General features: G+C 39.4%; 1 protein-coding gene across 4 annotated transcripts in view; it reads right to left on the bottom strand.

Annotated features, from left to right (window-relative positions):
• Positions 1-23,355, bottom strand: part of LOC137181357 (kazrin-like) — a 117,047-nt gene that overhangs the window by 76,148 nt on the left and 17,544 nt on the right. For all 4 annotated transcript variants that reach the window (XR_010928143.1, XM_067587006.1, XM_067587007.1 and 1 more), the window contains exon 6: positions 12,184-12,341. Coding sequence is in view for 3 of the 4 variants with exons in the window: in XM_067587006.1 (XP_067443107.1) it covers positions 12,184-12,341 (158 nt within the window). In the remaining variant the exon portion in view is untranslated. The remainder of the gene's footprint in view (positions 1-12,183; positions 12,342-23,355) is intronic.

Below are 23,355 nucleotides of genomic sequence, written 5' to 3'. Positions count from 1 at the left end.
CAGATAGCCTCTCAGTTTAATTGCATTACTCCAGATTACATGACCAGATTACAAGATTGTGCACCACCAGTGCTGTCTGGTTTACATGATTATCATCAGAGGGAACAAGGTTTTTGTTTAATATCATGAGACCTCATATGTTGTTTCTGGTTTTGGGTGTTGTGGTGTCTTATGTGTTGAATTACTGTACTGTTGCTGTAAATGTGTTGTTTTGTGATCTTGGTGACAGTTTGTGGCTACAGCAAACAATAAAATAGATTATAGATAGATAGATTAGATAGATTAATAGATTAATAGATAGATAAATAGATTAGAAGATTAAATCAACTCTAAAACAGTAATAAAATAAGCATATGTAAAGGATAAATTCACAATTTTTCAAGTCTCTCTTAAAACAATAGTCAAGTGCCCATATGAACAGTGAAATGGGTTACAGGTTTTGCTTGTTGTAATCTTTCCTTCTGTTCATACTGGCCATTAGAAGATCCCTGTCAAAGGCACTTACAATGTAAGTGATGGGGAACAAAATCCACATTCTTCGTTTTGAGAAAAAACTTATTCAAAAGTTTATCTGAAGCTAAAATAAGGTTTCATCTGTCTGAGTTAGTCAAATAAAGTAGATATTATCCACAGTTACAGTTTTTTTAGTAAACAGTTCCCTCTTTGTGGCTCGACGGACAGTGTTTTCCTGTGTAGCTGCAGGATCATAACAAAAAGAGAGAAATTGGCTCAAAAAGACTGTAACTAACAAATAAGAGCCTGTTCTCCTAAAATTCTTTATTTCATTGATTATAAAGGTATACTACTGTTTCATACTACCTCCGTAAGACCCATTTCACATTTTCGTATTTCAATCTGTTAGATAAAATCTAAACATTAATAAGTCATTGATTGCATGATCTTAATATGAATCCAAAAGGGTATAATAGTTGTGCCTCTAAAGATGCATCATATCAAGCAGCCTTTCACAGCAATAAAAGAGTAGATTTTCAAAGAAACGTGAGCTAGGAGCGCTCTAAGTCATCTGTGGTCAAACTGCAGGTGCATTGGTCAAAAAATCTGGAAATGTGTGTGTTGCTTAAAAAAAAAAAAGGAAGAAAGAAAGAAAAAAAAAAAGGTGTGTGGAGCAGCTCTGGGCCAGATGCCCGCCTGGCCCGACTCCTCAGAGCGATTGCTTCTGGCAGGGAATCAGATAGAAGGGAGAGTCATTTATATTTCCTGCACCACCCCACAAGCTGTGGAGGCAGGGAGCATTTAAATCTCGTCTAAGGTCAACAGGGAACTCAATGGCTTTGATAACAAGTATTCCATCTTTGATTCCACACTCTTCTCGTCTCTGCAGAAATTCTGCCTTTGATGAGGGGTTGTGCAAGAGGGTTTTATAGTAAACAAGACGAGGTGGACGACAGCGAATAACTGTGTTTAGGAGGCTGAGCTGTCATGTGGAAAAAGTTGAGATAGGGGAAACAAAAGGCATACCAGTGTCCCTCCATGTCAAATTAATGTCCCCACTTGTGTCTGCTGTGTACACAGGCTGATGTTTTCTCATGAATTATTCAGGATGTCAGTCCTGTGGAGGGGACTCTAGCAACATCACCACAAGGAAGCTCACGTAAGGCTGACTGATAAATAATGGACAAGTGGATCACTTTGTGCTTTCTTCCCTCTGAATGCATCAAAACAGAATGAACTAGATGGTGGGCTCACATATCTGACATGAAAAATCTCTCCAGGAACTGTAAGCTTTCTGTGGTTAGCAAAGAAAGCCACTGGAGGACGTGTAGCCACCTCTGCGCTGACTCTCAGACTTATGCGTAAGCAAGCCAATCCTAGAGACTTATACACATCAGCCAGACACAAACAACCCCACAACAAAAGGGCTCCTAAGAGTACAATCACTGTCTGTCACTCAAGAGGAGATTGACAGAGAGAGGGGGCCTTTCATATCACCCGAACTTCTCTGAAATTGAGGTGAACACCTTTGATCTGCAGAAAGATGCGTGTAGTGATCCAGATCAGCTTTGTGACAGTGCACCGGGTTTCCATAGAAACATGCGCGTCCAAACACACCAGACTTTAACATCCTGAACCGCATCAACAGATGGCTTCTTGAGAGGCTGAAGGATGATGAAGTCTCACATTCTGGCATGCATCATTTCATCTGATGGAGGCCATATTGTCATCTCAAAATATCCACAGAAAAAGTTTGATCCACTGAACGATACCTTCTTTATGTACGAAAACAGCATTTGTTTGATCGGATGAGAGATGATGTGTAATGTGTGAAGGTCTGGGAATAATGCAAAGAAATGAATGTGTCAGCCTCATGGCATTTGGGAAAAACTACCTCATCTGTCATGTCATTTCAGAAAATATAAATCAACACTGTCATTTTATCCCTGCACTTAGGTTTGTCTAATCAGCAGCTGTAAAAAATCTTCCCTGCAGTCACCTCCAATACAATCATTTTTATGTGTACTCATTAATCTTTTTTGTGTCCCTGGTGTTTCTGAGTGGGTAGAAATGTGGAGACTGGTGAGAGACAGCTACCGGCTGAAACTGTTGTTCAAAAAGAGCAACCACAGCTCTTTGAAGTCCGGCTTGTTCCAGCTCACACTGTAACATAAAGGATGTAACATTGAAATGGATGTAAAGGATTTGAACACAATGGAGTCAGAAGAAAAAAAAAAGTCAAAATGAGGCATGAGATGAAAGCCTCCAACAGATTCAGGTAATAACGGTTTATTTGTGTTCAAACACCGAAAGACACTTATAGAACAAAGACAGCCTCACATAAAGAGGATCTCATAAATGACAACCCACTTATCTTGCAGGCAATGAGACGCAAAATGGCTGAATAAAAATAACAGAAGTCAGGAATCGATTTCAGCAATCCCTGGACCACCTTTGTCGTCTTTTCCCTGACGACGTCTCTTTCTCTCTCACTTAATAGTTTATGAGTTCATTATGTACCAGATCTGAACTGATCCATTGTCTCACTAACAGCTGCAGGACAAACCAAACCTCACTGTATCATTAATCTAGACTCCCAATCTATTTTACTTTGAGCTCAGGCTCATATTCCTCCTTTAATTCTTCGCTGGTCAATAATGAATTAAGGTAGATCTGCCAACATTGTAACTGAAATGACTAAACTGGCAGCTTACTGCTCTGCTGCAATCAGCTATGATTTTTGGCTCATAAGTAACTTTTCAGTTTCATTATTCCTCATTCAATACAAAGCTTTCTTTTGAACCTCTAATAACTTCATGAAAAGACTATGCTCTTTTTTTCTTTTTTTTTTGGATCCACTCCAGGGGGCTGCAGAGCTGAAACAGGGATAGTCAAAGAAAGAGCAGACACCTGGTATGAGATACAAGACACAACATGGTTCAGTAAAGTTGGAAATATATTCACAGATTCGAACTTCCAGGATCAATAACTCATTAGTGCCCCGACACGGGGGCGGAGCAAGGCAAAGAATGTAAAGAGACTAAATCATCATCATCATCATCGTTAAACATACTAGGGTACTTGCCCACGTTAAGCATTTGACAACAGATATAGCCTTCCTCACCTTGACACACATGTGTAGTTCAGACTATGTTAGTCTGAGGTGGGGTTGGGTTGGACAGATATTTCATTCATGCTTTCAGAGTAAGGCCAGAGCAGATGGGCGGTGATTTTGATTCACAAGTCAATACCATTTGCAGCATCTGAAACAATTTCAGATACTGATGGATGCTTTGTTATTGTTGTTGGAAGGCTCCATAACACACCTGTGATACTTGCCTGTGTCTACACCCCAAACTGGGAGGACTTTCAATTCATGAGCAAATTTCTGTTGTCTAAACCACACTTAGGCACCCTTCAACTAATCTTATCTGGGGGCTTTAACTGTGTGATTAACCCTTAATGGGATAAACTGTCTAATAGAACAACTACTAAATCAAAAACATCTGAGTGCATCAAAAGTTTTTTAGTCATGTGCGATGTCTAACCCATGGCGACTTCTGTACCTGACTAAAGCCCCTTTCACACATGCACTGCGACTGTGAAATTTCCCGTGAAGAATGGTATTCATCCCTCCAGAGGAGTTCCAGAGACTTGTAGAACCAATGCTAAGGCTGATGAACACCATTCTTATAAAAGATATTCCCTCATTTGGTGTTTTGATGATGGTGTTGCAGAGCGTTGTCTAACACATCAGTCCAAAATCTCCCATAGGTGTTCAGTTGGGTTGAGATCTGGTGACCGCGAAGGCCATAGCATATGATTCACATCATTTTCATACTCATCAAACCAATCAGTGACCCCTTGTGCTCTACAAATTGGGGCATTGTCATCCTGGAAGAGACCACTCCCATCAGGATAAAAATGTTTCATCATAGGATGAAGGTGATCAGTCAGAACAACTTTGCATTGATTTGCGGTGACTCTTCCCTCAAAGGGGACAAGTGGACCCAAACCATGCCAGCAAGATGCCCCCCACAGCATAACAGAGCCACTGGATCCCCTCACTGTAGGGGTCAAGCATTTAGAGGTTATACAAAGTTGTCCTGTACCAGTTTTTCTTTTAATTTGTCACCCGTCTGTATGCATCAATCCACACTGAATCCGAGACTGTCTCACGGAGACCTGTCACGTTTTTTTATGCTCCAAGTCTGTTTCTGTCGCATTTAGTGAAGCATAATCGGAGCAGGCAGCTGTTTAAATCACACAAATATCCAGCTGTATGTGTGTTTTTAACTAACTGCAAACTAAATTTTGGTTCAGTAAATTTCTGCTGTCAGTCAGCCTGGTGAAGGCAGTTTGTCCAGCCGCTGTCCTCTCAGCTTCCCAGGAGCTGCAGCTGACAGATGGACAGAGACGCTGAACGCAGGTCGAGTGAGAAGTGGGGAGGCTGCAGAGAGGCGGAGAGTGTGGATGGACTGTTGTGCTCACATGAGAGAATTTTTTTTTCCCATTCGTGATAACGTGTGAGAGGAACAGAAGTGACTCTACAGCTGACAAATTCCACCATATTTCTCTTTCGGTTGTTGCCTTGGTAATGTGCGTCCATGAATTTGGGGGGCGGGGCCTCTGAAGGATCACGAAGGGAGGGGTGTTTTTGTTTGGGTATTTAGTTCAAATATCAGCAATCTTTCTCCAGAATGACTGACTCTACCTTTAATCCAGAAACCAAACCAGAGGTTAAGGAAATAATATCCAAGACTTGTCACTGTCATCATGTTCAAGGAAAACTGGGAGAATGATTTTGAAACCAACATATTAGAAGATCAGTGGTCTAAAATACTTCACTCTCTATCTATTTATGTGAAGCATGGCCTTATTCAATTTAAGATAGTACACCAGCTTCATATGTCTAAGGTTAAGCTTTCATAAATTTTCCCTGGGGTTAGTCCTTCCTGTGACAGATGCAAGCAAGTTCCTGTCAGCCTTTATCATATATTTTGGTCATGTCCCAGCCTAACAGCATTCTGGTCCTCTATATTTGAAGTCTATTCAGAGATTGCAGGTCGGACAATTGAACCGTGCCCTTTTCTTGTACTTTCTGGTGTACCATCAGAGGATCTTACCCTGACAAAAGCACAGTTGAACAGCACGGCCCACTCAGCTCTTCTGGCAAGCATCTCATTCTTTTGAATTTGAAGAGTGACCCCCCCCCCCCCCCCCCACCCCTCCTTTGGCAGGTGGATTTGTGAGGTCATACATTTTCTCAACATAGAAAAGATAAGATAGATACTGTAGGGATCCAAGGTGAAATTTGATGTGTGGCAGCCTTTTATTTCCTATGTGGAATGGTTAACTATGCCTCTTACCTCTTGAAAATGGGCATTGCCTTATACATGCAAACTACTGTCAACTGGTGTTTTCTTTCTTTTTTTGCTGTTTTGTTTGTTGTTGTTGTTGCTTGTTTGATTGTTTTATTTATTTAGTTTCTTCACCTTTCATTATGTCTCTGTCTTCCCTGTTGAGTCTTTACGCTGTCTATGTGAAACTCAAAATGATTATGCTTTTTCGTAATTGTGAAACTTTGGAATCCTGAGAATGAAATGCAGGGTATCAATTAGAAAAAAATGTTTTTTACTTGACTTAAAGGTGGAAATGGAAGTTTCCAGTAAAAGATGATAATGAGACGAAGAGTCTACAGACATGCTAGTGGCTTGTGAGGCTACTTAGGCACAGCAGTGCTTTAAGATAAATGCTAAAATTTGCTGGCTAACATGTTCACAATGATAAGGCTAACAACTGTTTAGCAAGTAATGTTTACCACGAGTCACAAGTTTAGCTTCTGGACATGCTAACATTTGCCAATTAACACAAAACACAAAGAACAGCTGATGAAAAGACGAAAAGGAGATCACCAAATGTATTCCCCTGCTAAAGGGAAACTCAGACGCTCACTAAAGTCAAAGGGCTTCATCCTGTTAAGTCCATGAAGGTAATGAATGAATTTAATGGCAATTCATCCAACAAGTGTTGAGATATTTCAGTCTGGACCAAAGCAATGGACTGTCTGACTGACATTCACAGTGCCAGTGTGGCTAAAAATAAGAAGGAAAGAGCTGAACAAGGTCTGCAGTTTCCCAAATTTCACCTGAGTTGATTATAGTACACTCTGAGGTATTTTTAGCCAGCTAGCGCCATGACTTTATGGACAGAAACATTGGACAGTTGGTCCATTTTATCCATTATATCTCAACAATTATCGGATGGATTGCAATTAAATTTGGTGCAGACATTCATATCCCTGATCCTCTGAGCCTTTTTTTAGCACCATTATCAGGCCAAAATTTTAATTTGTCCAGTACTTTGGCATTCCCATTAGCCTCAGCTTGTGTTCAATGCTAATTAGGAGATGTTAGAATGCTAATACGCTTTACTAAGATGGTGAACATGGTAAACATTATACCTGCTTAGCATCAGCATGTTAGCATTGTCATTATGAATATGTTAGCATGCTGACGTAGCATTTAACTCAAAGAACCACTGTGCCTGAGTACAGCCTCACAGTGCTGCTAGCATGTCTGTAGACTCTTAGTATAGTTATAATCTACTAGTTCATTTATCAAAGGCTTTTTATTTTTAACCATCCACTTGACTGCTTGGAATTGGATTTTTTCACTATAGCCTACCAATGGATCAGGGACATTTTTCTTTTTATTATTTTTTACTATAATCACTTCTGGTTCTCTGATCTGAAGTAACACCCCGCCAACAATAGACCAATCAGTTATTCGCTAATAAAGCCCCGGAAATCTCTGATGGGCCCTCAGGTAAAGTACTTTAGTTTATTCAGACTCACACAGACCAACTCTCTGAGGCACTGTTCTGTTAGTGGTTACTGACCTGCACAGAACTGATCCACTGTCCCGGAGTAAGAAGAAGACACCAACTTTAAATGAATAGACAGTTACTATTGTGCATTTTTAGGGAATTATAGTGAGCAATGTCTCCTCTGTCACACCATCATCAGGCCGCTATTGTAGCCCCGCTGACTTCTCAACCAAATTAGCTAATGCAGTGCAACGTTCCACTACATCAATTCACAGCTTCCACACCCACTGAAATGCATTTGATTAGTCACCCCAGCGCAGCAACGGGGACATAAATAATTCATCTGTGCAAATGACAAATGAGGCAATCAATTCTGGGACAGCATTCAAAGAGAAACTATTCAAATCCCCTCTAAATTAATTTTCCACCTTTTAGTGGCCATGGACTTGAAATGTTAATGCTGAATTCATCAGATGATGTTTTTACCCTGAGTTCCACAGACAAACTAAACCATTTGGGGTCAGAAAATGTTTTCAAAAGATATACAAAACATCAAGGTTTCTGGACTGACAGAAAGCCTTTGAGAGTTATTTATTCTTCCAGTCCAGCAGGAAAAGTCTCAACACACTACTGGCAGCATTAAATACTGGACATCAGCGCATCTTGGTTTGCTGCCTCGCCTAAACTGCACAGAGAACATCAAGTTCTTTGAAACAGGCATCCAGACCAGAGCTAAAAGACTGGAAGAGAAGGAAGACTGGACTAATTTCATATTCCATCTGACAGCGGCAATGGTACTCTACATGAATGCAAAAGCCTGTGGATGAGAAGAGCTCCTCAATGTGGGATGAGATCACACTTGACTTTGACCTCTGAGACTCAGAGAACAAAGAAATCCAATGCATAATATGGCTACAATTATTTTGTCCGTCGATTGTAGCGTGAGTGATGATAGCGAGCCTGAAAGCTTAATCCTGCTGGTGATTGATACAAACATAGTGATTAAGTACAAAGACTAAAATGTTTGATGGTATTTTATCAAGTCTGAACCCAGTAGAAAACTCACTTATTGAATCCAAATCCTTCGGAACCCCACATGTCAAAGTTATAAGTAACTAAAACTCAAAGACCTCCATTCAGCTTTTGTTGTGTGAGAAGCAGGAAACAGTGTTTGTTGGCAGCCTAATTAAAGTTCACAACAGCTACAACCTGAAAATGAGGTGAATGAGAAAAAACGAGAAAATACAAAATGTTGATTAAACGTATCTGACACCTTGAAACAACAGACGTAGCCTACTTACTTTTGCACACATTACTTATTACAAGCAACTTGCTCCAAATACTGGAGGTCCTGATTCAATACTATTGATCAGCTTAGACTATTGATATGATATGCTTGAAAGTTTGACTGTGAGATTCACAAGATTTTTTCTCTGATGGAGAGTTGCTGCTCTGCTGGTCTGGTTGAACTACAAAAACAAACGATACACTTGTGGTTATAGTGTGCATGCAGAATATTAAAGAATGATGTTTCTTTTCCCTCATAAACAATTTTTGGATGAGTGCCAAACCAGACAACAAACATGTTAACTTATCATGCAGTCACATTATATTTCCATCCTATGAATATTCGCTCCATCTCTCATTCACCTCTATGGACACCCGCAAAATGGATGACCTCAAACATGCGTGGTGACCAGGCTACTTAAATTCCGCCTACAACCCATATTCATCTATACAGTGTATACTACGTATTAATCATCATAGTGTACTGTTTTAGCAGTTAGATACAAAAATATTTTGCCATTTAATAGTAATAGAAGATGATGCAATACGTGCAAAATCAGATATCAATCAAACTATGACTTTGGATTGTCACAGAAAATTCAACTTCACAAAAAGACAACAACATGTTTTTCATAAGATTTGATTCCAACTTCTTTTGTTTCCAGGATTTTTCTGGAGCTGTCTAGCATTCACTTTTTTTCAGCTGTGAGCAGCTCCTCCATTTCCTTTGTGCATTGCAATGTGGGATAAAAGTGTCCACTGACAGCAGAGTCAAAAATCAACCATATTTAAAATTGTCACATTTCCCATGTGAACAGAATACATACTCAAAACCTGTTTAGAATTTGAATGAATTGGGGACAAGGACCCAGCCTGGGACAGAGAATCTCTCTTTGGGAATTCGTCATAGCCTCAGAGTAAACAAACATATCGCCATAGCAACTGTCAGTGACAAGTCAGTATCCCATTGTGATATGTGTTGTCCTCTGACAGCACAGAGCAACAAACCCCCGACTGACAGAGGTCTCCAACTGTCATGCTTTCGAAGAAATAAACTGGGGAACATGTACAGGTTGTGGGTGTACTGTCTGACACAAACAAGGCCAACAGGAAAAGAAATCTGTCATGCTGACTGGTGTCTGAGAGCTTCACTTAACATTTAACTACCGGCAAACTTTTTTTTTTTTTCAAGAACAAATTCTTGGGGAGATAATCGACTCTCCATTCGCGGCTGAGGATCCCACTCATCCTTCACCTCCTAGTGTTATATTCCTGAGTAACAGAAAGACTGACTGCGAACCAACAATGCTTCACTCTGACGGCTTGCATACCACAGAGCGGAGGTGAAAGCACTGGCCTTTTGCTGAATTACCTTCTCTTTAATCAATGACAATGCATCAGAGAAAATATCTCCAGGAGAATGGCGGGGGGACTCAGTATCCATCATAAAAGTCTGCGATGGATGACTCAAATGCATCACTGTGTCAAGATTCATCTAAAATTCATCACAACGCAGAGGGAATATAAATAAAAGGACAAATGGTAGCAACACTATACGGACAAATTATCACCTCATCTGAAGCAGAGGAGAGAGAGGAAAAGATTTTATTACTTTCCAATGTTTTAAAACACACTAAAACACCCATTTTTGGCTTTACAATAAAGAAAAAGAAACTCATAAAGCTCTGAAAGTAATTCTGAAGAAAATGCAGCTAAGCTCACTGGACAGAAACAAGCATTTCCCCTCGGTGGATCCCGAGGATTAACAGAAAAAACGTTTCACAGTTCAACTGTCAGTTGTTCACAACATCGCAGAGGTTGCCAAAGTTTTCACAGTGTTGGACTGGTTGTACTGTGTGCAAGGGCAAAGGTTTTATTTCAGCTCTGAGTTGAACACACACTGGATTCAACCCTGTGTAGCAAGTCACACTGACATGTCGTGGGAAAAACAGACACATCATGTCTGTTTTTCTCTTATGACAGCATCTCTGCTAGAGTATGCCGGGATAAGAGACCTAGTGGAATAAGTGGTCATTGTAAAATACAGTAAAGATCTAATCAGGACAAAAAGATTAGATTGCAGGAAAAACTGCAGTTTAATCTGATGCTGATATGCCAGTCTTTTACTAATCTAACTAATGTGCCTAATCAGGATTTTAGCTTCACAAAACCTGCTAAAATGTATTTTTACTACAGTTTTTACTAAAAGATGTTAATCTGGAAATTCCACTGAGAATCAAACAATCCCTGCTCTGCCTTCAAGGCAGAGCAATCAGCAAACTTTGGGAACTGATTTAGATAATGACGACACTGAACAGTGCCGTGTTTTGAATCTTAATCTGTCATCTCATGACTCAAACTAGGTTGTTAAAGCTGCTGAACATTGTGACTGAACTGAAAGTCCAATGAGAAAATGCAAAACATTTATGTGCATAAATTTCACAAACAAAAATGAGCACTTTGTCATGTTTACTTTTGTTTGCTTTTTATGCAACGGGTCAACAAGCTGAGCCTCCAAGCTACTGTATGACCATGTCAGCTGCAGTGTGTTTGAGGAAGGATCATATTTTAATTTACAGATATGAATGAAAAAGTATATTATTATATATGAGCAAAAAGAAAACTCTCACCTCTTCCTGTTGCCTTTATTTGATAGCTTTTGCTGTTATGGGTGACCTCAAGCTCTGGTCGTGACTTAGATAATTCACAAATTATTGTGTGGACTTGGGAGGTTGAGAAACGATGACAAACACATGCTATTACCTCACCACTGACCTCGTACATTAATGTCACTAAATAGACAGATTTTATTGGTCAAACAATGATTTCTGACAGAGACATTGTGGAGAAATCAACACACAAGTATTTCCTTCACACGAAATTGCATGTTTAGTGTGCAAGAATTAATAAAAAACAATAACAATAGAAACCAACAACCTGCTTGGTTTCATATGCAATATCTTTCATATAACACTTTTTGATAACTATATAGCTTATTTCTTGAATCAGATTAATTTGAAAACCAATTTAAGTGATTAGTTTATATAAAATATGATGTCTCGAGGTTCGGTTTTAACATCTAACATAAAAAAAACATAATGCCTGGGGCACATTTGTCCAATCAGGTACGGGAAGGGTTCATGTTGATGTTTCAGCATGCAGTCTGTCAGCTGGCTACAGGCAGATCTGATGACACCCCTAAACTGGTCAAACTCCTGTTGAGCCTGACCAGGTGATAGCGAGCAAAGCAAAAATGTGTGGGTTATCTATGTGAGACAGTTTTTACTTCTGTAAATCTAAGTTGTGCTTTAAAAACCACATCAAGTATAACTGAAATATCCTGTATGTCTGAGGTAGAGATAATTTAATTTAATTAAGGAAAATTCCTGTTTTCTAATGTTAAGTGACTTGTCCTGTTTTGTGCTTCGGGAACTCACTGTTATATAACAATAATTAGTTATGTTGTTATCTACCCCAGTTGCATTACAGTGATAGCTGTCTGAGGGGTTGAACATTATTTGTAGTTTCTCTTTAAAATCTACAAATTTGTCCTGAGGGACAAGCATGTACAGAGTGACCTACTGTATAACCAACTTGAGAGGGTGAAGGCTGTACCTGAGCATCCATGAGCAGGTGTCTCATCAGGGTCATGGACTTCCTCAAGGTGTCCCTCTCTCCCGGGATGAAGGTCTCATCTTCATCAGGCAGATTACAAGGTCTGGTCACCATAAACTGAGCGATCTGATCGTTAAGGCTGTTGAGAGACTGGACCGCTGCAAAAGAGGCAAAAGAGATTCGGAAGAGAGAAACGTCAAACCAAATGAAAACACACACATTCAAAGAAACAGGAACACAACTCTTTCTGGTGGGAATTCAGTGGATCAGACTTGAGTGATTTGAGACACTTCATTCATTCAGACAGCTGACTTCTATTGCCGTCCACAGCTGGCCTGTTTCCACTGCTTTCCTCTTCAGAATAATCCCTCTTTTGGACAAAAGGGGCATCATTAGGCTAAACCCATTACCAAGACACAGAAAATCACATTCACCCCATCATATAATCCATTTTTCATGGAGACAGTCTCAGTAATAATGCTATTATGTTTTGTTTTTTTGTTTTTTTAACTTAGTGGCTATTTCAACACAGTATGCACTTTAGAAAAACATCTTTGTCTCTTAGAGCTTGGTCAGAGATTGCACAAGGTCTCCATTATGGTCTGTGGTCAAAGCCTGTGGGTGGTAATATAGAAATGTTTGATCAATACTGACAAATTTCACTCAAGTTCCACACAAAGTCAGCAGGGTGACAGAGGATCATTTTGTCTGAGCAGCCCACCGAATACAGAAACAGATATAGTAAGATACAGTATTAGTGTCAGCGCTCATGCTGCAGCTCATCATTATTTTCATAAGCAATTACTCTTTGGATCATGTTTTTCAATTAGTTAATTAAAACAAGTGGCAGTCTGCCAGTGAGCCAATAATTACTCACATCAACTCATGCTGTCCAAACCGACAGAACTTTATTCTGAATTCCAGTTGAGATCCCAAAGTTTGGGATGGATGGATGGATGGATTGAAACTTTTATTCATGCAGGGGAAACAACAAGCAGTGCCCTGTTTACTGAGTTATCCAAATAATAATTATGTAAATAGATAATAAAATACAACATTGCCACCAACAGTAGCAACAGGAGATAAATAAATAATAAGAACAAAGTCAATTAAGACTTTAACATTCAACTGGTGATACATGTATGTTTCTATGATTGAGGCAAATTGTGAGAAGCTCATTAGTGTGCCAAGATACCAAATATGGCAGGTTGACTTTTGTAGAAGTGTATAAAATGATACACAAGTCTTCTGACTGAAAATTTCTCTCAGTGTAAACATCATTAAGCTTCAATCAATGGACATAATATATACTACGTGATACTATCAGTATCATGTAGTGTTAGTGACTGTGTTTTCCATCTTTAGTGACAATCAACAGGAGTAAAAAGGGAAAACTCTATGTTAAGGGCTGAATCGTTGAATACGTCTAAAACATGAAAAGTAGCCATCACAATTTCCCAGAGTCAAAGGTGACGATCTGAAAATGTTTGTTTTGTACGACAAACTTACCCAAACCCCAAAATATGAATTTACATTTATATTTTTTGGCTTTTTGAGAAGCTGAAGCAGCAGATGTTTGTCAATTTTGCTTGAAAAATGACTTTAATAATTATAAAAATCATTGTCAATTAATTTCCTGTCAAATGACTAACAATTTAATTGACTTATCATTTCAGCATTAGTCACCATGGAGATAGCATATGTGAAGGAGGTCAGGCATCATTCTCTCGCTCTCTCTCTCTCACACACACACACACATCAACTGAGGTCAATTTGGGCGAGAGTGACAGAGCGACTCAGGCAACGTGTGACTCACTGACGACAGCCAAGGTCAGCTCTTCAGCAGGATGATTAAAGATTTATGGCCACACCTTGCAGCCCTCTCTTGAACTGCAGGAGCCATGGAAAAAAAGAGGGATGTTTACGATCACACAGCAGCCCCGCAGGCAGCGCGGAATACATCAAATCAGTGCACGGTGGAGGGGATAAAATGTTTACGACAGAGGTTGACGATTGGATTCTAATTTCACATTCAACGTTTACAAGGTGTACCTCTCTGCCCCAAAGACGGGCAAACACGTCAGGTAATGAAATGCTGCTGTCGAAAATGACATGCTGTCAAACTCGGAGAACAGACACACCCTCTCCTCCTCTCTCTGCTCCACTTTCAGTTTTCATTCAATGCATCTTGTCACACACTGTGATGCACGATGGAGCGGACATGTGGCTTTCTATTAAAGCAATGTTACTTTGACTACCCTGAATATGTCAACATACCACATTGCAACCCAAATGCCACAGCTCCTGGTTGAAGACATAAAGCATCAGACAAGGTATGATGCAGAAATTTGAATTTGTTGAAGCAGTTATAACTGATGGCTTCTCATTCATGGAATTACAGTAAATGCTGAAACTCTTCTCCAGGCGGCTGAAAACCCTGATCAAGGTTTGACAGCAGTTCTGGTCTGGAGGTGTACATTTGCAAGCCTGCACGTTTAATATTCGTCTGCTTTTGGAGCAAACCAGATGAGGCAGCAGCACAGAGATGATTGCACACACCCCCGTCCTCTGCTGCAAATGTGTAAGTGAGGAAATGTCAAACCTTCTTTTCACATCACTGATCAGATACAATAAAGAGTGTAAGTCATGAAAATGGCCTGGTGAAGCTGACTGCGTTTTAATAATACAGGCCACATTAGAGAAAACATCAGAAGAGGAGTCTTGATAAGAAAAAAAAAACATGGATTATTGAGAAATAGAAATTTCCATCAATGAATAATTGTATAAAATGTCTCCATCACTGAGTCTCTCAATCCCTAGAACTTGTTATGGTTATATCTTCTATTCCGCAGCATTTTTTTTAAAAAATGTGCACATACAAGATGCACCCAATCAGGTTCATATTCCTTCACATCTGCATTTTTTATGTTAAATTATAATATGTATAATCATTCAAATCAGAGGGATATTGTATTTTTTTATGACGAACACTCCCCCACACAGGTGGCCCAGTGCTGTTAGTGACTGTGAGATGTGGACAGCTCATTACAATCTTTGTAGCCACCCACAGGAGCAAAACAAGATCAACAATGAACTCTAATGAGACATGTTGGTGTTTTGTCAAGCCTGTGCAGTCCTTGTGAAAGGAGAATATAATGTGCATTTGAAAAAAAAAGAAAATAGAGCTCACTCATAAAATGCAATCCGTCCTCCGGGAAAAATATCTGTTCCAGTTTCTGTATGTGATTGTTGTTAATTTGTGAAATCTCACAAAATATAATCAAGGGAGTCTTTTTTTAATGCAGATGTCTGCAATACACTAAAATATATTCAAATGAGCTGTCCCACCAGGAAGTGTGATGAGAAAAAATATTTAAAGAGACTCTTTTGCTTCTGTTGGATTTAGGGACTGCTGGTTACAGTCAGAGAGTCACAGTAGCCAGACAGCTCTGCCAAGGCAATGTGAGGAAGCTCCAAGAACTTCACACTTCGAGCCTAAAGGCCCGTAGTTGGATGAGAGGATGGGAGAATCTGTGAGAATCTGAGGCAATCCCGTGAGAGAGAGAGAGAGAGAGAGCTCGGCTACATTTCAATTACACCGATGCCAGATAAATACACAACACAATCTTGTTGAGGGACAAAAGCCTGCACTGAACCTAAACCAAGGGTGTTACACCACTCTCCCGCTCTCAGGATAGAAGCTAGTGAATGCTCATTTTGAGGCTTTGGAAAACATGCCACTGTAAAGCTAACTGCAGTGGCATGTTTTCCAAACTGTTTGTTCTAACACAGGAATTTGGACAGATCAATTATAGCCTACCAAAGTTTGCTTTGCATAGAAATAACCAAATCCCTCTCTGTATCTAACAGCATCAACACAGGCCTGTAATTTTGCTGTTTGCCTCATTGTTCTGCATCACTATCTGCAGGAGTGCCCAATTCAGCGCGGTGATTGTGTGGGCGCTGCAATTCCCCTGAGAAATTGGACAATTTTTTCCCCAAAGGAATACTCTGAAAACATCTGGAGTTATCAGGATACAGCATCTCTGACCATTTTAAAGGAAGCATATTCTGCATTGCGAGCATGTTACAGTATGTTCTGTGAATCTTTTTATCTATATTTCTGGTAAATGCTACCACACACACACTCTATAAATGGCAAATACTTGATATTGCACTCCAATGTCACGCTCCCACACACACATCCTCAAAAAGCATTTGATCCTTTCCCTCTGGCTAGTGTCCACTAATTTCTGATGCATAGCAGATGGAGGCTTTTGTGTGCGCAGAGCTTTGTCTGCAAAGCTGGGGATATGTGAACATGGAGTGCATAATTGTGACAGTGGATTTAGGAGATTGACCTCTGTGGAAAACAAACTGCATGGGCCCTGCATGGCTTTTTACTGTGCCGTGTTGCATTCCCCCAAAACTGAAGCTTTGAGAAATCACAGAAATCTGCCCAAAACAATCAGGCAGATAGGAGCCAAGGCAGATTGCCAGGCGTCTTCTTGTCTTTTCTCTGTCCACGGTGAGCAAGAGGAACCCAAGTCCGCATCACACTCTCATTTACACAGTTCCCATGACAGCATGTTTTGGCTTGTTTAGATACTAAACTGTGTCACATCAGGTCAGATCAGATCTGCATCCAGACACTTAAGTTGATTCAGTCGGTGCCAGAGAGGAATACCACACATATCTATTGTGCATACTTTAAATGCTGCTTTACTGCTTGTTAACAAACACCTTCCAACTGCTGCTAATGAACAGTTATGTATGTGTGAAATATTTAATTTACATACTGTAGGACTTTTGTGCTACTAGTAGGTAAGCCATGTCAAGAGAATCATGTAATTAGTTGAGAATCGAAAGCAAAACTGGAATATAATCCAATAAAAATACACATGGGATCTTAGTTGATGTTTTATTCCACATTAAAATCATTTTTTTCAGAAATCTTTCAAATTGTACAACATTTCTCTGCATAAGTTGACATGATACATTATATAGAAGTTACCTCTTTCCACGCTTCACTTATGAACAAATATGTAAATATTTGGACATTGTTTTATCTGTGATAGCAAAGAGAATACACTAAAACACGTTTAGTTTTGTATCATGCATGTCAACACTCTATGGTCCTCTGCAAATTTGCATAATTTGTGCTTTCAAAATTTCTAATACATGGCATTTTTATATCATATTATATTGCATGTACGTATAATACCATATTGTATTTATTTAGCTTTTTTTTGGACACATTTATTCTTTATTTATTTATTCCTTATTACATTATGGTATGGGACATTGAGCATGGATTGAAAAAAAGCTGTTAATGAGCCAGAGTTAACCTAAAAGGTCCCTGGTCAGATGTTAGGAAGCACCCTAATCACATACAGTATATACATAGCATACTGTTTGCAGTATTATATGTAGTCTTTGTCTTGGGTTACCCTGAAGATAGTCATCCAAATTAAATTCAAAATAAAAACTGTTTATCTAAATTATTACTCAATTCGTCAAACAGTTCACATGATTCTTCTAGAGGTTTCAAGCCTCAGAGTAGTTAATACTGGGGTTTTTGAAAAGAGTGTGCACACAGCCCTGTTATGCTCGAGATACAGCTGCTAATTAAATTACCTAATTTGCCCTCAAACAGCGTCTTAGTTTTCTTTTCTGCTCTTCAGTTTATTTAACAAGCGAAAGCCGTAAAAGGTAAGACAGTTGAGACCTGGAGGGCAGCCTGGAGGAAAACATCTTCACAATGAGAACCGCAGGGCAGGAAAAGTTTTTGGCTCTCCCTACAGATTCTCTGCACCTCAAATTCACTAAGAAACACAGAATCCAAATTTTAAATAGGACAAAGACATAAAACCTTCCCTCTGAGAACTCACATTTTCATCATACAGTCATACATCCTGTTAATGTTTTTGTTGGCCAAATCAAGGATTCAATTAACCCTGCTGTTTCAAGTCTGTCAACACATAAACTCACAGTAATTTGTTCAGTATGTATCTTACAGTGCAAGAGCGTGCTAATTAACTCGCAGACAGACCTATACATGAATCAAAACCACTCAAGGGAACACTGCTGCTCATTTCAGCACAAGTTGTTTTCAAAGCATCACAGGACACAAGCTTGTTGTCGATGAATAAAAACAGATGCGGCTAAAAGCATGTGGACACCTCAAAATGTCATCTATACTTGAACATCTCATTCCAAGTCCTGGACATTAATATGCTAATGTAACAGCCTCAATTCTTCTGGAAAGGGTTTCTGCATAAATGGACTGCAGGGATTTGCTCTCACTCTCACTGATGCCACAAGAGCATCAGTGAGGTCACATTCATGTCACAATTCATCCCAATGGTCCTGGATGAGGACAAGGCTCTTTGCAGACCAGACACCGAACCATTTCCTTACAGACATTGCTTTGTGCAGTTGGCACAAATGCTTCCTCGAAATACTGCCACAAAGTTTGATGCACATTATTGTCTAAAATATCATTGTATGTTGTAGCATTGACGGTTCTCTAGCAATTTAGTATTGGACTTCATTAAGGTTGGGGATCTTACAAAAGAGAAAAATAAAAAAGAATGGTCATAATAGAAGGACTTTTGGTCACTTTTATGATTCAAGCTACACTTCCCAAAATGCAACTCAATAGCATATTTCAGTAAAGTTAACGATAAATCTTCAGAGGAGGACATATCACGCACATTTCCAGATCTATAAATATAGTATATACTATCTTTATAATCTGGGGCTCTACTGGAATATCTTTGCATGATTTACAGTTCAAAAAAACTCTTTACATATCTTACACTGGCCCTTTATGCAGCCCCTCAGTTCAGCATCTGTCTGAAACAGGCTGGTTTAGCTCCTGTCTCTTCTGATTGGCCAACTTCCAGAAGCTGCTCCTTGGCAGACTTCTGGGGTCCTTTCCAGAAAGCAGGTTCAACAAACTCTGAGTCCAACCCTGAACTCTGAGTTGATTGAACCCAAAGATAGGAAACTCTGAGTTTTTGTTTCCAAAACAGCAGATTAGAGTCAGTTCAATCAACTCTGAGTATGTTCACTCTGAGTTAAGCGAGTACATGATGAATGAAAGAAGCCATCAATAGAGCTCAAATACTATGATTCACCATGGCAACAGGTACATAAAAGGCAGAGTCTCCACTCGAATCCAGTGAACATAGAGATATGAAGGCAAGCGTATGTGGACGGTGCACATTTATCTTTAAAAAAAAAAAGAGTCTGAGTCAGAGAGGGAAAAGTGTCAATAAGTTAACACAAAGTTTTATTCAGTGTTGTACATTCATCATTTACCAGACTTACATTTCCTTAATGGGTGATAAAGTGGTACCTGACTGTGTATCAGGCTGCAGCCTACATTACATTTTAAATATATTTGTTCAGTTTAAATTTGATGGGAACAAAACACAGGAGGCAGCAACTGAAGACGAAAAAAAACATAGTTAAAGATTTAAAAAATATACAGATCAAAGACATAGAGACATGACTGTAAGCTCACAGTCTGATCCAGTAATAATGTGTTTGGTGATTTGCACTTGAAAAGGCGTCGAGGTTAAAATACTGTAGATTTTAAAATTTTAAACATCTTGGTTCAACAGTATGCAGTGATGCTGTTCAATCCTGCTCACTCAGAAAAATTAACATAAAATCTCCAACATTATAGGATTGATGTTCCACCAGTGCAACCAATCACATCATGAGTGATAGAGATTACTTAATTATTCATTGATCCCACATGTTTAAAGCTTCATACTGATTTTTTAAATTTGAACTGAGATTACACATTATGTGTAACAAACATGTCAGTGCAGGAGCTGCTCTAACAAACTGACAGCTGTCTTGTGTGCACAGAGTCACAGTCTTATGATAGAAGGACATGAAGAGGTTTTATTCTGAGCTGAGGCTGAATTCACGCTGTGTAATATTTGAATTTCAGAACAAAAACTGTTCAAAGACATGACTGATGCACATACTGAAAAAGCAGTGACTTGAGAAAGTCCTTTTCAGTCCTTTACAGTAAACCACCATTAATGAATGCACTTCGATACACACCTTCATATTGACTGAATGAATGAGGAAATGAAACAGCGTGTCTGGGTCTGTAAGAAGGAGGAGACAGTGAGAAACTCAGGGTTTGTTGAAGAAAATCTGCCAGGGAGCAGGTTAGCATGGTAACTGACCCCGAGTTTAAGTGATCTCTCTTTCTGGAAGTGAAAACCCAGAGTTCCCCTCATCTCAGGGTTAACAAACTCAGAGTTATCACTAAACCCGCTTTCTGGAATACCACCCTGGCTCCGAAGGCTACGTAAACAAACAGTAGTAGTAAGATTTTACTACTTTTCTTGTTCTTTACACAAAATGTCAGCTTCTCAAATACATCCGTGCATGTTTGAGCCAAAATCAGATCCGAAATATAACAATAACAACGTGAGCAACTCATGGAACAACCTTACCAACAAAGGCTACAGAGCAGACGGCAGTTTGTGGGCATGTGCAAACAATCTGATGTCATCACAAGGAGGAAGTAGAGGTAACTTTGCAAATTAAGTGTTCAGAACAGGCTGAAGCCTGGGCTCTTCACTTGCTGGGAGCATTTTTACATGTACGTGCACTTCATGTTTTGGCGATGTCCACAGTAGACAATTGACATTAAAATAGTATGAAAATAACAGAAATTTACAAAAATGGTAAATGGACTGTACTTGTATAGCGCCTTTCGAGTCTTCTGACCACTCAAAACGCTTTTACACTACGAATCACATTCACCCATTCACACCCATTCATATGCTGAATGGTACAGGGGCTACCATGCAAGGTCCCAAACTGCCCATCAGAGGAAGTCTAATCATTCACACACATTCTCACACTGATGGCACAGCCATCAGGAGCAATTTGGGGTTAAGTATCTTGCCCAAGGACACATCGACATGCTGACTGGAGGAGCCAGGAATCGAACCACCGATCTTCCGATTAGTGGACGACCCGCTCTACCTCCTGAGCCACAGCCGCATGATATGTCCACTTTAAACTATACACCTCCAGTTTATAATGAAAGCTTTCTGTTCAAACATTGGAAGTCTGCAAACCAAAGCTGACACAACACCGATGATGACATCGCCAGGGTTATTTTCTCAAAATTTAAAAAGCCACAGAAGACATTTTACAACGGTTTCTGATACACCAAGTAGAACTAATCATGACAAGTAAACTGATCTCAACGTTTAAAAGAGCATCATTTTAAGATTTCCCTTATTTGCAACTAAGGGGCATGAAAAACCAAGTCTTTAAGCATGTGTCCATATACTTTTGACCATATAGTGAAGATCAGCACAGACTTTGCCTCACATAAAATAAATAAATCCTTAAATTCTTAGTTTATGATGCAATGTATGATTTGCATTTCTGAAAATACCAGCATCCGACCAGATCAAACACTTCTCTCAAATCCTAAAGGCTTTACTTCTAAAAATCTACCACATTATCTTTCAGAACAGCATCTCTGCACAATCTATAATGTACAAATGCACAGTATATGGTATGAGTTTCATTTTGACCTTTTCAATCGTATATAGTCAGCTATGGTAAAAACTGTTTTAGACCTCTTGGGGATGGAGAGAGCTGCATCTTACAGTATCAGCTGGCTCTACATTCAAGCATGAAGCTCCAGTGTGGAAGCAGAAACTGCAGGAGGGATTTCATTTTGCCCACAGCAACATTGCCACCATCTGGTCGCTTTGATACATGCTACAACCACATGAAATGAAAAAGTGCCTCTCTCTCAGCCCTCGTCACTGACACTGGTCTGAACAGCTGCATTTTCCAGGAAGTGAAGCAGTGACAAAGACGTGTGTATGTTAGACCCTTCAAAACATCTGCCTCCAGTAAGTGAAGGCATTAAGTTATCCCGGACGAATTCATCTAGAACATTACATATTCTAATTTCATAGTTAAATAAAATGTAATTAATTGACTATAGCTGAATAAAGAATCCTAATTCATTCATATGAATGAATCTATTCATTTCATCTATTCAACAAGTTGCACTTTTAATAATAAAAATGTAATTATCTCCAAATAGTAACAAGATTTATCACAAGAAAAAGATCATCTCTGATCTCTCCAAAAGCTGTTACTGACGTTTAATTAAAATAAAGTCCTTAACAGTCCAGAGAGAGCCGGGGTAAAGTGCCCGCCACTGGTTTTGCATAACTTTGATCAGTGTGCCACCTAGTGAGAAGTACAAGAGATCAGCACTGAGCGTACCCGGTTTTTCTTTCTTCCTTTGAGTCAAAGACTTTAGAAAACAAATCTCAGGGGGAGTGTTGAACCATCGGCTGAATATAAAAGCCTCCTATAGCCCTTTGATAATCTGCCTGAGGCAGGTCCTCAACACCTGATGAAACTACTTGGAGTATTATGACTCTCACTGAAAGTCTTCCACTCAGTCAAGACAAACACACACACACACACACACGCACACAGGTAATTAATTTACTCATAAGGAGCAGCTCTAGATGATATCAGTTGTAATGGTGCATGTAATGGCAGGAAGGGCAAGTAGCTGTCTGCGCAAAAGGTCAGGGGTCAGGAGGAGGACTGTTTGAATGATTTACTGTAAATTGATTTTCAGAGTTAAGGGTTAATTAATGTTTGCATCCACGATCACTCTTTTATAAAAGTTCAGTTAGAGAGAATGAGCAGGTAAAGGCAGCACAGAAAACATTGAAATCCTGTAACAGCCGCATATTAAGTTAGAGGTAAATCCACCCTCAGGTCCTCTTACATAACAATCCTTTGTTGTTGCTCTGTGCAGTCTAGGAGCTACTGTGTTTTAATCTATTTTATTGGCGTACCCACTTTACTGCAACCTGCTCCATCTACTCAACATCAGTTAGAATTTTTCAAATATTCCCCTTATCAACTTTAATAAGAACGGGCATGAACATGTCACGTTGAGATGTGAGTAAGGTGTGTAGGTGGAGAAAAATTGCTTTTGTGACAGCTCAAGACAGGAGTACACTTAAAACAAAACATGTCACCACCTTTGCATCATGTTCTTTTAAGACAATTACTGCAGAAGCTCATACATCCTCCTCTAATACAATATATTTCTCCACTGATGTTTTAGCTGAAAAAATG

The sequence above is a fragment of the Thunnus thynnus genome, chromosome 4, assembly GCF_963924715.1.
Source record: "Thunnus thynnus chromosome 4, fThuThy2.1, whole genome shotgun sequence".
NCBI lineage: Eukaryota > Metazoa > Chordata > Actinopteri > Scombriformes > Scombridae > Thunnus > Thunnus thynnus.
The sequence above is the reverse complement of the archived record's forward strand: the minus strand, read 5'-3'. Positions and strand labels throughout refer to the sequence as shown.